The sequence below is a fragment of the Clytia hemisphaerica genome, unplaced genomic scaffold (genome assembly GCF_902728285.1).
Source record: "Clytia hemisphaerica strain Z4C2 unplaced genomic scaffold, Clytia hemisphaerica genome assembly, whole genome shotgun sequence".
Classification (NCBI taxonomy): domain Eukaryota; kingdom Metazoa; phylum Cnidaria; class Hydrozoa; order Leptothecata; family Clytiidae; genus Clytia; species Clytia hemisphaerica.
This window is the reverse complement of record NW_027104338.1, coordinates 1502937-1520209: the sequence shown is the minus strand read 5'-3', so window position 1 is coordinate 1520209 and position 17273 is coordinate 1502937. Positions and strand designations below refer to the sequence as shown.

The window sequence follows — 17273 nt, the reverse complement described above, 5'->3', positions numbered from 1 at the left end:
TCACGCTTGCTTTTCCATGAAAACAGATGCTCAAAACAAGTAGTGTTTCATCGGTACCAAAAAAGAACACAAAAGTAGAAGGTTTTATTGTTTGTTGCTGTCTAGTTCCCAGGTCTTTTGCAGTTTAATTTCCTTCTGGTTAAATACACTATAAGATAAATTTCACGTGGAAAATTTTCCTTTACGTGATATATACTCTTCGGATACTCTTTGGTCTTTGTCTGCAAACATAGTCCTGCAGTGTGCCTTTTTTATTGAGCAACGCCTTTTTTTATAAGAACAATTTTACAAGAACACAAGGCTGAAATTTAGGCCAAAACCTAAGAACAAATTAGGAACAATCTGAGCCTAAAAAAGTACTGATTTTAAATCTATTTTAAGTTCTCAAGTAAAAAACATCGTAAGAACATTTAAGGTATGTGTTCACCTTTCTTGACACATTCGCTTTAATTGATCATATCTTTAGAACAACAAATTTTTATATATCAAAAGTATATATTTTCTGAAAGCCAATAATATTCTCTTTCTAATGGTAAAAGTTTCAGCTGAATTTAAAAAACTAGGCAGGATATAATTCAAATCTTAAGAATTTTAACCTTACTTACTTCAAAGAAGTTAAAGTCACCCATAGCTTTTGAATTTTGAAAAAATAATTTCGATACTATGTTCAATAGATTGAACTAAAAAAGTGTCTTGGGATTTTTTTTGGGATTGACTTTAACTCTTTAAATCCTAAATTTTGTAAAAATATCGATAAAAAAGTAAATTTAAATGTGATTTTTTCAGTTATCTGTAAATTGAGGAAAAACAACTCGGTTAGAAATAAAATCCTAAGACACTTTTTAAGTTTGATCTTTTGGGAATCTCATAAAAAAAGAATGAAGTCGATATCTAAAAGCTATGGGTGACTTTAACTTCGTTAAAAGTAGTATGGTGTGGTAAAATTTCGTTTTTTTCTACATCAATTTGAAATTTTTAACGAAATGATTGCTGTTTATTTGAGTAATCAGTGAAACGTGTCAAAAATATTACTATTCAATAGAGGTGAGAATAAACATCAGCTGAATTCTCTCTTTTGTCTTTGATGTTTCCGAAAGAGACAATTATTTGAGTAAATAATCCATCATAAGACGAACTTTGTTTTGAAATTTAAATGGTTATAACTCTGGATCAAAAAATGATTTTAAGATCGCGATTTTACCAAAATGAAATCCAGTAACTTTTCTTCCACTTTGACTGAAAAAAATTTTTTTGACAAAAAATCGGAAAAAAGGTGTACACATACCTTAAGCCTGAAAAATCCAAAAAATTAAGAACATTAGAAAGTGCTTGATTAAGTCTTTCGGATACACAGGACTGTGTTAGGAATGAAATTTCTTCAACCTCAGTGGCACAACTACCCGTGGACTAAGGGACCTTTGACGTACTGCGTAATCAGAAAGTTTCAAATGACCTAACTCCTTGAGGTAGAGATAAATTAGACTAACAAAGAAGAGATTGAATAAAACTATCGTTTCCTTCGTCTTCTTTGTAACTGATTGTAAATCATTTTCAACTTTCAAATTTTTTATCCGAGACGTCTTTTTTACAAATTGGTTTGGTTTTGTCAAATTCAATTTTTCACGAGAGAATTTTCAGTAATTGAAAATATTATTTTCAATTTTCAATGCAAAAAGTTTATATTAGAAAATCAAAGATGATACTGGAAATTTCAGTTCATTTCTGGCAATAAAAAACTAATATTGAAACTTTTAATCAAAATTCAATTTTCAATGTTTTAACTCGAAAATTGAAAATTGAAAATTACCATCGAAATTCAATTTTTTGACCAGAAATTTCGTCAAAAATTGATTGAACGGAACATGCATGCATGACTAATGAAACACGTTAATTTTTTCGGGGGTTCCAAATTTTTACGCGGTATCGAATACTCATTTCACAGCTTACTAATAATCTTTACTTCAAGGCACGTTAGAAGTTTCAGTTATAGATTTTCTTATATATAATTTTCATGTATAAATTGATTTATTTTCTACTTTTGTACAAAATAATTCGGAAAAAAAAATAAGATGAAAATGCACAAATTTGAAAGAAAAATAAAATGTATTAAATATTTAACAAGCAAATAGAGGTAATAAAAGGATATTTTGATTTCATTAAAAACTGCAAAATATTTTGATTTCATTAGAACACCTGGACCTTAAGGACTACATACACTACACAATATATTGCCAGGCAATATAGGGGGATTGTTTACACCTGGACGTTAGGGAGTACATACACTACACAATATATTGTCAGGCAATATATTGACGATATATTGCTGAGTGCCGGCAATGTATGTATTGAAAAGTTGTCCGCAATATATTGTCAGCTCGATTTGCAATATTCCAACAATATAGGGGGATTGTTTACAGAAAGAAACTTTCTTTTTATAATAAAGTACCTGCTATTTACTTCGTATATTACGGTCCGAAAACGATATTGTCAAATAATGTTCCTCAATATATTGTGTAGTCACTTTTCATATTTCGATTTTAGTTTTTGATCAGCAAATTTTATAGGTCTTAAAGCGGTCAATAGGTCACAAAAATGTAGGTTTAACATCGTTCAATATCTTCTAGAGGCTGATTCACGAAATAACCTATATTTCAAAAATCAATGTCCTAAATGTATTACGTTATCGGCCAAAACTTAACCAGCCTTAATTATTAGTCGGCCCTAATTTTAGTCACCTCGTCAAAATTTAGTCACTAAGGGCCGACTAATATATAATGAATAATAGCGGACGAAATATTGAATTGTAGTGGACGTAAAATGATATGGTATTCAAAAAAGTTGGTTAAGGAAAGCTTAATTATAAACTTTTAATTTGGCCAAAATTTTTAGTCGGCCCAAATTTTAGTCAGCCCAAATTTTAGTCGGCCCTAATTTTAGTCAACAAGTCAAAATTTAGACTTAGTTTTGGCCGATAAGGTACTTTAAGTGTCATGATAGACGCAATAATCACATGTATAAATGACGGCATTCTTAGGTCAATACTCTTCAAAAGAAATTCCTCCGAGGTAACACTCATAACAACCGGACCGCAGTTGTATTGCTTTCAGATAATTTTCATAATTCTGTCTGTGTTTTTAGAGTTTACTCTTTGACCATTATTCATTTAGAGCCTCTCCAATAACCCATTGAAAATTTATTGTTCTGCTAGTTGTTATCCGCTGTCTTGTTCTGTCGGTCGATATCAATCAGTAAAAATACAAGGGCGGCCAAGAAACACAGAGTTGATCCCCACCCTAGGGCGCAACTCCACTTCAGGCCGTAATAATTGTCATCATAAGTTATGACGTAAAATACGAGTCCAACAACCGTCAAAAGTACTGAAATAGAAATTTAAAAATTTGAAAGACGTCAGCTTCAAAGTTCAAATCATTTTTATCAAGAGCTTTAAGAATGCATTCCATACAAAATTTCAGGACTTTTCAGGGCCTCCCCCGATTATTATTCCTCAAAAAACCCAGGTTATATGGGTTGAATAAAGTTACTTACGAACGATAAACTGTACGATAGCAAGAGCTTTCTCTAACTTCATGTTTTGTCGTTGACATAGTAGTACGATGGACATTACGAATGAAATAAGATGTACGAAGCATGCCAAAAATAAAAACACAAGAACTGGATAATAGTTATCTAAAAATAGAAAAGAATACACAAAAATTACAACTGGAGTTCATCCGAAAAATATTACTCCCTAGCCTATCCAATATCAAGGAAGTCATTGTTTTTTAAATAGCAGATTTAGGATTTTTTGAATTTAAAGTGACATTTTGTCAATGTTGTGCCTCAGATTGTTCTTAATTTGTTCTTATGTCCTAAGTTTGGATGGAAATGAGGCTCAAAATATTGTTTTTCAGTGGTCATTTTTGTGCAACTTTTTTAATTACACGCTTTTTTTCACAAGAATGGTTTTTCCATTTCATCATGGATATTCTTAGCTTTTTGGAAAACATCCTAAAATATTCTTAAATAAACTCAGTCTAAATTTAGCATGCAATATACACATCTCAAGCTAAATATTAAAAGGCATTTTTGTGAAAGCTTTTTGCATTGCTGGAGAAAATTGGCAATTCATATGGAAGTTTTAAGAGTGGCATTCTTAGGTTCATTTTCCAAATTCCATGATGTTGGTATTCTTAGCTTATACCTAAATTTTTGGCCGATTTCATCGTGATCATTCTTATAGAGTAGATTCTTATAAAAAAAGCATGTTGTTGTGGTGTAGAAATAACTAAAAGTTTTCAATAGAACTTACATTGATCGTGTCCGAAAGTCCCTTCCAATTTGGTACAAAATTTCGGGCGGCCGCCCTCGTGATGGTGGTCAGTACATTTTGTCCACAGTCCTTCATAAATGGTCAACATATCAGATTCCCGCCCACACCAATGATCTGTACACAGGGCGATGATGAGTAGTATTATACCGAGAGTGGCGTTTAAGAAGGCGGTCAGTTGCATACGTAAACCCATCCTGTGATCTAGAAGTATGAATTTGAAAAAATAGATGATTAGATACCAAAATGGTAACGATGCTACGTAAATCTGAGTCTGCATTTCTTAGAGGGAGGACGGGTTCTCCTGTTCAACCCTTTAACATTTTCTTTGATTTTATTAATTTCAATTTGAGAAAAAATGACTGAAAAGATAAAAGTCAAAAGATTGAATCCAAAAACTACGAAAACATCAACTTAAATTCTTTTACATTGATCTAATATGATTTTATGAAGTATTTAATTAGCAGATAGAACTTTTTCATCCTTTTTTTATTTCTAAAATTATGAAGAAAAAAAAGGTTCTAGTGTTATTTTTCATTATTTCTGAAGGACACATAGTACCATGACGCTCATTCATATTTCTTCAGCCATTTTAATCACAAACACCTCTTAATAATAGCATTTGGCTTAAGTAAAAGTAAAATTTTGATGATTTTTCAAGTCTGTGTTATTTTTGCTAGAATTCCAAGTAGATTGAGTAAAGTAAGTAGAATTGAAGCTTTAATCTTTAACAAGTTAACAGATTTGATATTATTGAGTCTTTGTTAAGCGGTACTAAAGGTCGGAAAAGTTTTTAACATAGGGGAGGTACGCATAAGGAAACTCGAACCGGAATCCAAATGCGACATATAAGTCCTCTCCGCTTGGGAAATTGACTCTTTCCATTAGAGCTTAAGTGTGGGTGGCCTCCAATCTGCAATCGTAATACCAGATACTTGGACTGGTTCTACACAAAATATCAAAGAACATCCATCTAAGGTCCATACATCCATATAGCGTCATATAAACGTACGAATATCGCTATGTGTATCCACAGACATCTAGAAATACTAGATAGAACCACGGTAGTTGAGATCTACTTAGCAAAGACAGCGCGTTGTTTTGCCTCAGCCAGTGACTGAGCTCTCTCTAGTGTTTTATTTATATAAGATATTTTGTGTGTATACCGGACTTATTCTATATTATACTAACTTACCCGATCTCGATTCTCCTTCTTCGTTCAAAAGTGACGGTTTACTTTTCTTTATAATTTTGACAATTTCTTTGACTAACACCATGGCTCACTTGCTTCCCCGAAAAAGTGAAAAATCTCTTTCCTTTTTTGTTATAATATTCTTCGAAAACCCAAAATGATTTTGCCGACGCCTTAATTATTCTTTATTACTCTTTTTTTTCGTTTTGTAGAATTTCAATGAATTGATAATTACAAGATATAAATCGTTCTTCTTTTTAAATACAAAATGTTAATCAGCACAACTCTTTCATTTAGTGTGTTTACAATTTACTGTGTAATGAAATGGTATCACAAAACAAACAAAACGTAATAGTTTGCGACGCGACCAAGTGATACTTGTACAGGAAGAAAATCTTGATTTCACTCTATGGCTCCTTTCTAGAAATGTAACAAAAAGTATTCCATCGAAAAATAAGGAAACAGTCTTAAAGTTTTTGTCTGGCGCAGCAGTAGTGCGTCTGTCCCAATGTTTATATATACAGTATTAAATGAAAAATTTTTTTTCCCTGTTTTTACTTTCTGAAATCGAAAAGTTTTCCATCCATTTTTCCCTTTTTTGCTTTTCGTCGCACCTTTATTTTTTTAGAAGGAACTTTTTATTGTGTGGTCAGGTACTAAAAGATTATCATTTAAAGCATGATAAATAATGCAATGAGTTTTCGAATCTTCTGTAATCCTTTTTGTGTTTTTTTATTTATTTTGTTGTTCAAGAGAAGAGTTTTTCCCTTCTATCCTTTAATTGTGTGACTAGTCAGCTTCAGTTCTGAAAATATGATCTTTTTTATAAGCAACTTCTGGTCAATTTTAGCTCAACACATTTCTAGTAGGGGTCACCGTATTACTTCTAAAAACTGGGGGAACACTTTTAGAAAGGATTTTATATTTTTATTCAGTCATACTGTATTGCTTTAATTTATTTTTTTGATTTCTTTAATAGAGTTTTGTATTTGTATGTTTTACATGATTCTCAGATGTAAAAAATAAGAGTACGGTCTGAAATAATTGTCAAATATTGTACGGTCGAGAAAAATCAAATTTTTTAAACCTATTGTGTTTTAAAAAAATGGTTTTCACCCTTTGTTGAGTATTAAAAAATTTGTTAAGCGAAGTTTTTTAAATTGAAAAATTAGTAAAATAGAATTTTAAAAGAAAATTTTAGAGTTAAAAAGATGGCTTAATCCTTCTTCAAACAAAGATGACTTTTTATAGGATATTTGAATACAAAACCTCAAAAATTTTGAATACAAAAATAAAAGAAAAACTTTATAAGAATATTCTTAACTTACAAAATCTTTATTTGTCCAAAATTTCATCCTGGTGGGAAAAAGTTACCCTACAATTTCAGCCCAGCTGGAAAATCGAGTTTGATCGTTAGTCCCCATTCAAAATTTATGGGAAAAAATTGCACTCCAAAACCATCCCACTGGGTATTTCTCGACTTGGGATATTTTTCCACTTAAGAACAATATAATTCCTGTTCTCGTCGAGATTTCGATAGAAATTTTCACCCTGCAATGAATGTGGGAAAAATTCTCACCGGGTTGTGAGACAGGGGTGTGTGGTGATGATAGGAAGATTTTTTAACAATTGCCAGGTAAGGATTGACCATATAGTAACCAATAGAAACTGGTTGTTAAGCTAGATCACTTTGATACGAGTTTTTAAAAATAATAAGAAATTTTTGATTTGACAAAACTGTTCTTATAAATAAATTAAATAAGGAGTCTTTTTCAAACTTGTTTTTTAAAAGGAACAATAGGGGTCTTAGACCTTAAGTAGACAGCTCTATAACCCAAGGACCAACCCCTATAATAAATCAATTGAGATGAATGTATATTTTAGAATTCCAAAGTGGTCTGAGATTCGTCTCTTCAACGTTTAACCCTGTCTCCTATTGTCTCCTACTGTCTATTGTGTTAAAAATAGTTGGTTAGATTTTGATAAAATATACAAGACCCTACTTGTTAAATCTTTTTACTGAACTCAAATGCTCTTTTTAACTTCCCAGCTAGCACACAACGTTGTTTCAACGTTAATAATAACGTTCACAACGTCCATATAACGTTAAATGAACGTTGAAACAACGTTGTGTGCCAGCTGGGTTACGAAGTTATTCAAAAGTAACATTTCAAGTAACATTTCAGAAGTCCAGAGAAAAATGCGGATTCTGACCAATTTCGTCTAACTACCTTACACCCCTGTGTCACGGACACACACTGGCACCCCATTTGAAATTCAATGTTTAAAAATTGTGCGCCAAAACCTTGAAACTATAGAATTTCTATCCCCATTGGGATTTGAATAGGAATTTTTATCCCCACTCAGGACTGTGAGACAGGGGTGTTACCTTGGTTGCTAAATCGTGGCTCATGATTGGCTTACCTACTACTGAAGATTTTCGCTCCAGTTTTGTACGTTTTAAGGAGGTGACATACATTTCGTTCAAGTTGTTATTGAAAGTGTCATCTTCATTTAAATTATACAGATTATACATCATGATTGCAATAGAGCCTCAGATTTCTACTCTGCTGATGTCTAGTCAAAATAAATTTCCCAAAAACGCTTTATCGATACTCAAAGACAATCACAATTTCTACACCATTTTTCTCTTGCCGATACTTTTTACCATCATCAAATAAATTTTCTTTCAGAAAAGCGCAAAAATGTTCATCCTCGACGTCTTTTTTTGAGGCTTTTTTTTCTTCTTCGAAGAGTGATTCGTTTAAATTTCCCAGCAAAATTATTTCCAAAATATTTCATTTAAAACATATTCTTTCGGTGTATATTTTCAAATAAATCTTGTCACTGTTTATTAAATAGAGTACTTTTTAAACCATTTTTGATAAATTTGACGGATACGATTTCCTTCCCGAAAAAGATTTTCCTTTGAAAAGAAATTCCTTAGTTATTGGCCATCCAACAATATTATTTTTAAAATACTCCTCTATTGATAGATTCCTTGGTTTTTTCGAATTATTTTTTTAACATGATTTGGAGCTCACCAGGGATGCCAGGGCACATAGACTAAGTCGGTTTGAGCATGTAAGATCAAAGGCTTTACAAGGGCTTTACATTGTCTTTACGCTACGACGCCAATGACAAAATCAACTCAGGCGAATTGTTTTAAGGCAATTTCAAAATGTATCGATCACAATGACTCTGTACCTGCACCGGCGAATAGAATAATTAGAAAGCGGAATTATGATGTAATTTGTCTTGATTCCGCACAATTCGCTATCCTCAGGGCCAAACTAAAAACTTATTTTTAAGCAATGTAATTTGCCCGTAATGATTAGAAAATACTAAAACCTCAAGTCTTAGATTTTAAAGCAAATGTAATTTAATTTTGATGTGAAATCGCCCGGGAAATTCCACCGTCAAATTTACCAAGAAAATTTTATACTTTCTCGAGAAACCGTATTTCGATATTGTTATAAACCAATTTTCCATATAACTTAAATTCCACATTGAGATTCCCATCAACAAATTATTCTAATTCAATTAATCCACTAAATGCAACGAAACTACCATGCACTTGCCTCAATGTTGAACTCCCAATTATAAAATAGATTTTTATTCCATTCAACATAATCGTAGAGCTAACTGAGAGGAAAGTAATTTCAGAAATTTTAACGTTATTATGCGAACTATTTTCTTTTTTAAATTATACCCATCACTATATATATTAGCTTGATATTCCTCTCGGCGTGAATTACGTCATAATTAAACAGTGACATTTGCACTGTGACGGAGTGCTTTAAGTCAGTGTTTTTTACACTTTTGGCAAAAACGTGAAAACTAATTTTCGTCAAAAACGGTTTTTTCAGTCTAAAATCACGATTCTTGAGTATTTTGGGATGAAAACTTCAAATAAGTTGCGAATTATAATTTCAAATCTGTTGAAATTTTTTCCTCGAGCAATACTTGATGAGATATTCCAAAAAATTAGATTTTGTGTTTTTCTCATTTGAAATTGTTATATACAAATTTCAAAGTTCTAAATACGATTTCCTTACACCTTCATCCCTGAATTTCGAAAAACACAAGCGAAGAGCACTTTTTTATTGCTTATTCCGTCACAAAAGTCAGTTAAAGCTAAACATAAATTTTTACGGTTTTATCAAATGATTTTGAGTCCTATAACATCTAAACTTGGTGGAAAGTCTGCTGAGTCGTACAAGATTACCCTAGAAAGTTTTTAGAATGATATTCCAACCCTTACAGAGTCAATAAGTATTTGAAATTCCATTTAACTTGGACTATATGGAAGCAAAAATTATTTTAACCATATTGATTATCGAACAAAGAAAGAATTTTTAGCATGAACTCATAATACATATCAAGATAAAGTTAACGAATTTTAACAATGAATACTAATGAAATAATCTAAAGGAGCTGAGAAAGATTAATATTCCAACAAGAAATATCAGAAAAACCTAACCATAGTAACCTCTTTGAGCTTCTTTGGACTATTCCCAGTTTGAAAAGCTTAGAAACATAATAAGTATCAAGAATTCGATTAATTGTAGAAGTAAGATATTTCTAGAGTTCAGAAGGATGAAATATTCCGTTTTTAAAGGGTTACCTAGTTCTAATAATGCAAAGAAGTCGAAGTCTACCAGTCACCCAAGCAATTTCGAATTCCAACAAAAATATATATATTTTCTGGCATTTTTCAAAAGTTTCGTGGAATAAATAAACTTTGCACGCTCTAAACTACAATACTTTCGATGAAAAGTTTCTTTGTCATAATATGGGCATAATATGAAACAAGTCTGTAAAAAGGAGCACTTTTGAACGAGAAGCTCAGATTATGGATTATAACTTGACATGAACGTAAAGATGCTTCTGGGTAATTTATTTCGTATTTTTTTAACACAAGAACTAGTTAGGAATATATCAATCTTAGAAGGCTCTCTATCACAAGTAACGCTTTATCAAGTGATTATCTAAACTTCTCTTCGAAAGGATTTGATGAAAACATTCGAATGTAGCAAGTCATTTAGGATGAATCATTCCATCCGTGACATGCATGATTTTTGGTAAATTTGGAATATGTCATTCTAGAGAGCTCCAAATGAATTTATATCTTACCCTACGGATAAAGCAGGCCTTTTACTATCAGGTGGTGTAAAATTATTCTTTACAAAAAGATACTTCTGAAATGAGACCTTTTCTACCAAACTAATAAAAAAAGAGTACCATGATAAGGGGTTATGCAAAAAGTGAAATATGGGAATCCCTGCATGCTCCATTTCCAAAAAAATGTTAACTTTTCAATTCTAGGGATGCTTGAGATTGAACAAATGCTTGCTTGAACATGATTTCTCAAATACTACCCAATAAAATTTTGAATGAAGTTAGTGATTTATCCAACGAAAAAGTGGAATAACTCCTCCAGAATTGCTCTAAATGGAATAATTCTTCCTTTTATGGATTGCGAACGCTTAAAGGCTTCTGCCTGCCAAATTTTAGCCCAAAAGCTTAAAAACTCAATGAGCTATTGCCGATGGAATATTTCTTCCATTTCCCAATGGAATAAATTTATGATTAACTGCTCCAAACTTTGAAAGATCGTTACTTTTAGTACAATAACGCTATATAGTTCTTTTAAAAAGGAATGGAATCTTTCATCTTTTCTCTCTCCAATAGAACCACTAAATTTGATAATGAACGAAAACTTGCTCTCTAAAATTTGGTTTTAAAAAAGTGCCCAAATTTTCACGTTTTTGCCAAAAGTGTAAAAAACACTGACTTAACCACCCTTATTTGTTTATCTTCCCATATAAAAACACTCCTTCTCACGTTTTTTTTACTGGTTAAAATGAACATTTTGATAGGATGTCTGTATCGACTGGTTAGTTTGTCAACTTTTTTCTTTCTTAACGTCCTACCAAAGTCAGTAATAGGATTAACCCTTGTGTCCACTATTCCGTAAAACTTCTGTAAATTAGACTATTGACTAGTCTACGAGTCTGTATCGAAGACCTCTTTAGAAAAACTTCCTATAAGAAACGTTCTCGTCATAGGATATGAGCAGAAGCCTACTAAAACAAGCACACTTAATTAATCTAGTCTACACAAGTACAATTTATTTAAGAACCATTTACGATTTCCATTTTGATACTAGTCAGTGCTATTTGATTTTTAAATGTTTTAAAAGCAGGGTAGAACTTCACTAAGGATCTTAATAAGGTTAAAGACGAGTCTCATCTCCGAGCTTAAAGTCATAATAAAATCGTTATAGATTCTTGGCCCGTAGAAGTCCTGTAAATTTCTCGGTCCTGAGCGCGTGACCTCAAAATCTCTTTGCGTGCGTGATGATTATGTACCAAATTTGAGGTATTTCAGTTACATTTCTCATCGAGCTTTAATAATTTAAAAATACAAAATGGCATATGCTGTACTTCAGAAGACTTCTGACTGAACTTTACTTTACTTGATAATTTTTGATGGCGCTGATTCTGAGTTTGTCTTACAAAGCTCAAAATTAAAGCCTTAAGTGGACTCCGAAACATTTTATGAATCTTTTTATAACGACCATAAACGAATTTAAAACTAAAGGAAATCATAAAAATAGATTGAATTCTTAATGCCTGTCAAACATTTTGCATCCTTAACAATTTGTAAATATAAAAGACTTTTAAAGATCTTAAACTCAGCAGGTTTTTATCGAGTTGTAACAGTTTTAACTCGTTTTCCCATGAATAGACTCGCGCCAATTTAAAGTCCCAGTGAGACTAAAGGAATGCTTTATTTTAACGCACTGCTTGATAGGGTTTTCCTTTTATTTGATCTTCTACTTTTTACTCGCTTCTTTCAAAAGTCTGTTTAACATTTAAAATAATTTTTGTGATTTATTCTAAGGGAGTGTCAGCAATTTCTCCTTACAGCCTATAGACCAATTGTTTTCTCTATTAATAGAAGTATGATCCCATCGATGAGGAAGACATGGCCCTTATCCTTGGATAGTTACTTTTTCTAGGAAAAGGAAATCATAGCGCCTACCAGAAAACGTTGACCCTGTGCTCGCGACACAAGAGAGCCTTGTCGGAACGGTAACATTACTCGAAAAAGCGTGGATCGGTGGCATAAGCTTGGGATAGCGATTGCTCTTGCGTTTTTCTATTTATGTGAGCAACCTTACTACCGCAGATACAATGTCTTGCATATCTCCTCATACTCTTATATCAAAATCTAAAAAGTCCTTCGGCAACTTATTGGTCTTTATTGGCTTTGTTTTCCCTCAATAAACGCAAGAAACGGTGTTTTTGGGTGTTTCCGTAATCTTGAGAATACACGCCTGTCTAACAGCCCAGGTGGAACTTCTTCGTGTTGATGGAAACTTCTATGCTAATCTTTATTGCGACTAGAAGTTCTATTTTTCCTGGCTCAAAAAATCCAGTGGGGATGGTTTTGGAGTGCATTTTTTTCCATAGAATTCCAAATAGGAATAAAAACAAAGTCAGGAGCTGAAATTGTAGGGTATTTTTCTCGCCGGGGACGAAATTTTAGCCAAATTTTCCATTGGGTAGGGGTCCCACCGGGTCCGTGACACAGGGGTGTGGGAACAAGCCACTTATTTCCTATCAAAACGTGTGACCTACGTGGTTTTCACAAACGCCGGATCGAAACTAAAATGTACCGTGTGAAACAAAGCAAGTGCTAGGTTCAATCCGTTATTCCAGGATTGGTGCAAATTATAAGGCTTGTTCGCTTGTTCTTGCTTAAGAAATGTTGAAAATTCCTCTCTAGCCTTCGTCTTTAAACACAATGCTACACCAGGCTGTACCAGGGTCTGTCAAAAAGGGCTTACCATTGTTCTCTGATATTGACAAGAGATGTCCATTTCTGTTAATCATTCTTTTAAGAAATACTTGTGATAAATCTTCTCAAAGTCCAAGAAATTTCTAGAAATTTTTGTATGATTCCTTTTTTCTCGAATGACAATAAAATCCTCCAAAAAATGTGTCAAAAAAATTTCTACCGCAAATTTGAAAATGCTGTATTTTAAAACTTTCTATCGAAAAATTACATGTAAACCATAACCATTTTCGTCGGCCAAATATGCTTTGCTATCACCTTATTTCTCTTACTTCATATGCTTACTTTAAAAAGAAAAAATAAATTGTCAAAAAAAACAGCCAAATTATTTTTCTTGAAAATTTCAACTTTAACCCGCGTTTGAATTTAAATAAAACCTTTCATAATTTCTTAATAAATCTGTGATTATACTTACATTTTATAAAATCTTTAAAGGCACTAAGAGGATTTGGAATTCTAATGTCATCATGTTCAAATTTTTAAAACCTTTGTCATTTTGTAGGGCATGTAAGATTTATAGGCTTGTAAAAGTTACTTTAAATCAAGAAGTGTACTGGTGGATCTAACAAAATCGAGTTAAGACTGAGGAGGCTAATTTCAAGATTAAAAATAGCAGAGGGCGCGCCAAAATGATTGATTAGGGTTACCTTTTGGTATTTTTTGTTTTACGGTGCTACTCAATGAATTTGCCGCTTGGGAAAGGGGGCCTGTGCAAAAAATAAATGGATCAAAGAAAATATGACGAAATTTCTGGCTCCAAAGATACGATTTTTTGACACTTAAGAGTTTTTAGGGTTTGGCATTAGCAAAAAAATCAAATTTGCGTCAAAACACTTTAAAGTCTTCCATTTTTTCAAAAGAAATTAAAGTGAAACTCACAAGGAACAGAATTTAAAATCCTGTGGGGATTAATAAACCACCAATTGACTTTTCATTTGCCTATGACTTAGATTAGGGGTAGAAACAAATCGGTAGATATAATTTTGGCGTTGTTTTTTTATAAGAACATCCAACTTTTTGAGTTTTAAACCTAAAGGGTGTTTTAGAGAGTCCATAAAGCTTTAAAATGTTCTTAGCTTGTTCTTAACATTTTTCGAAGCGTTATGTTCTTATATAGTTTGCTCTTATAGTTATTTGCCATTCAAAGAATTTGCTGTCAGGGAAGGACTGGGGGCTGTTGTTACCACGCTACTGATCTAAACTCGAGCAATCAGGTTGGTTAAGGCAAATAGAAGCCTTATTTGTAGAAATACACTTATGTGTTACGACTTACGACAATATCTTAGCCATTTCCCTCTGGCGAGTTTTTACATTATGGCCTGTGCAAAAACATTAACGAATCAATGAAATGTGACGAAATTTTGGGCTCCTAATACTCGATTTTCTTGACACTGAAAAGTTTTTATGGTCCCTAACCTGCATTAGCAAAAAATCAAATTTGAATCAAAACGCTTGAAAGTCTTTTTTTCGAAAGAAATCAAAGGGCACTTCATTTGAAAACCATTATATATGCAGACAAAGATTAGGGTCCAATTTTGAAATTTTGAGACCCTTTCAGTGCATTTTCTTAAAACTTTTGTCCATTTTAAAGTAAAAATGGTCAAATTTTTAAAAAGTTTTCCTTTTTTACATCCTTACAGTGAACTTTGGGAAGCCTGAAAAATTACCCTGAAGGGTTGCCTACCTTAAGTACCCCCCCCCCCCTAGCTAATAGATATATCTTGGCAAAACTCACGTTTTTTTGTGGGATAAAACAGGCATTGTAATATGTTTATAGTTTAAGGTCTTGTTGGTATTTCTGTCGAATTCTTGCAAAGTAGAGGCGCTTTGGCACAGAGGTCATCGACATTGATTCTTGTACCGGAGATCAACTTTCAATTCCCACTCACGGAGGTTCGTACCCTCTCCCGGGTAAACCCATGTCATGTGAGATGAATAGGGACGATTAACATACACGTTATAAGAACAATCTATATAAGAACAGGCTTCTATGGCCAAAGTATTAAGAACAAGTTAAGAACATTTTCAGGCTTCACGGACTCTAAAACACCCAATTTCTTAGGAAAATGGACAAAATTAATTAAAAAATGACGAACATTTTTAGGCGCAAAACTCAAACAGTTAAGAACATCTGAATGCTTCAAAAAATTTGGATGTTCTTATAAAAAAAACGTGTAGTTGCGTGAATGGGTTGAATAGCCCCCTGTATTAAACCAAACAGAAACAGAAAAAGTTGACCTCGGATATTTTTTTTCAGATTCATCTACTTCAAATGGCATACCTGAGTTTGCGTAATGTTTATTATTCTATCGTGATTTACAACGTTGGGATGTAGCCAAAAGATGTTGTTCTGTAAGTTTATGTACCACCACAATTTTTTCCTTCCCTGAAATGTTTGCTTTTATTAAGGGCTCCTGCCTGAACAATAATGCCTTGACCTTAAAACTAGCTTTTAACCATGACCAAGGGGGTGAACCGAAGGATGGCGTGGGTTTTGCGGGAAATTCCCTAAAATCTAGCGTATAACAAGCCATATGGATATTTTGAATGTTACATACTTTAGGCATACAAAGTTCCACGAGCAGAAACTTTCAAGAATTTTCAAAGATATTTACTTTCGGGAAAAAGGGTAAAATTCGCGAAAACCACGCAAGTTTTTGCTCTTGAACGTTTGTATGCCTAAAGTAGATGTCGAAACAACGTTATATTCAATCTCGTTAGAAGAATATATATATACCTGTTATTTGAACGGCCCAGTCAAATTAACAAACTGTTGCCAAGTTGAGGATCTTTGAAATCAAAATTTCCACAGAAACAACTGAGCCCAGAATTCACTTCCAAAGCTCTTCAAGGGTCCAAAAGTAAAATAGATTGCAATATTTCAAGTTCAACTCATCCAAGTCAACGCTATGTGTTAAAATTTCCACGAATTCTAAAAAAAAGCAATATACTTCCTTATCAAAAGTAAAATCAATCGAACTTATAACCACAAGAGCAAGGAATAGCATTTGTGTCCTACTTTTTTAAGTCAAGCCTTTTCTTATTAATTTATCCACAGAATCTAAAAAGTCAAATTTGATCATCAAAAGTAAGATAACAACGATAACAACAAGCTTCACGAGACTCTAGGAGCGTTTTCTCAAACGAAGAGATAATAATTAAATGTTCAATTTTCATCCCATATTTAAAAACTTAGGAGACGCGATAAACAATCCTTAGTACATCTCATGTACGTTTATAAAACCTCTCTTTTGGATGTGAATCATAAATGAACGTCTTTGAAACATACATAGAGAGCCACTGTTATTATTTCAAAATGCAAGGAAAACATAGAAAAACCAAGAGGGCCTGAGAAGCTGACTGACTCTGTATAAAAAAATCCATGACATGTGTATTCTATAAACAGACTTCAATGTTTATGTTTCGTGGTTTTTCTTAAACAATTTATTTTGTAAAACACTTTTGGTTGTGAAGAGCTTTGGGGAGCCAGGAGAGGCTTTCAACCACATAGGTGATTCAAACTCACACTTACGAAAAACCTTTTCCTTTGCTGTATCCTAGTCCAATAACCATTCGGCCTTTGTTCAAGACCTTGTTTTGGGCTCAACCTTCAAGCAAGCAAGAGGTAAAGGCGACCGAAGTGCATTGGTAGAGCATCCAGCTACAGTGCGCAAGAATGTGTGTGCCGGGTCATACCAAAGATTCCCAAAATGGTAATTGATGCCTCTCTGCTTAATGCTCAGCAATTAAGAGAAGGATCAAGATTAAGTGGAGCAATCCCAGGAAGAAAGAGTGACGCCCTTCCCTACCTTCGGGTAGATAGCAATTGAGAGAGGAGCCTTCGGGCTGCCAGACTTACTTACTTACTTACTAAAGGCACTTTTTTTG

General features: G+C 33.1%; 1 protein-coding gene across 4 annotated transcripts; it reads right to left on the bottom strand.

Moving 5' to 3' along the window:
- Positions 1–2961: 2961 nt before the first annotated feature.
- On the bottom strand, positions 2962–16460 carry LOC136817823 (transmembrane protein 47-like). Of its 4 annotated transcripts, none has more exons than XM_067074147.1 (4): positions 16123–16460; positions 4310–4531; positions 3547–3687; positions 2962–3377 (listed from the first exon to the last, which is right to left on the bottom strand). In XM_067074147.1, the coding sequence occupies exons 2-4, from the start codon at positions 4521–4523 to the stop codon at positions 3205–3207; spliced, it is 528 nt and encodes a 175-aa protein (XP_066930248.1). In that variant the 5' UTR covers positions 4524–4531; positions 16123–16460; the 3' UTR covers positions 2962–3204. The 4 variants fall into 4 exon arrangements, with proteins under 4 accessions (XP_066930248.1, XP_066930247.1, XP_066930246.1 ...); XM_067074146.1 differs by lacking the exon at positions 16123–16460 and adding an exon at positions 13378–13653; XM_067074145.1 differs by lacking the exon at positions 16123–16460 and adding an exon at positions 7944–8039.
- Positions 16461–17273: the final 813 nt, after the last annotated feature.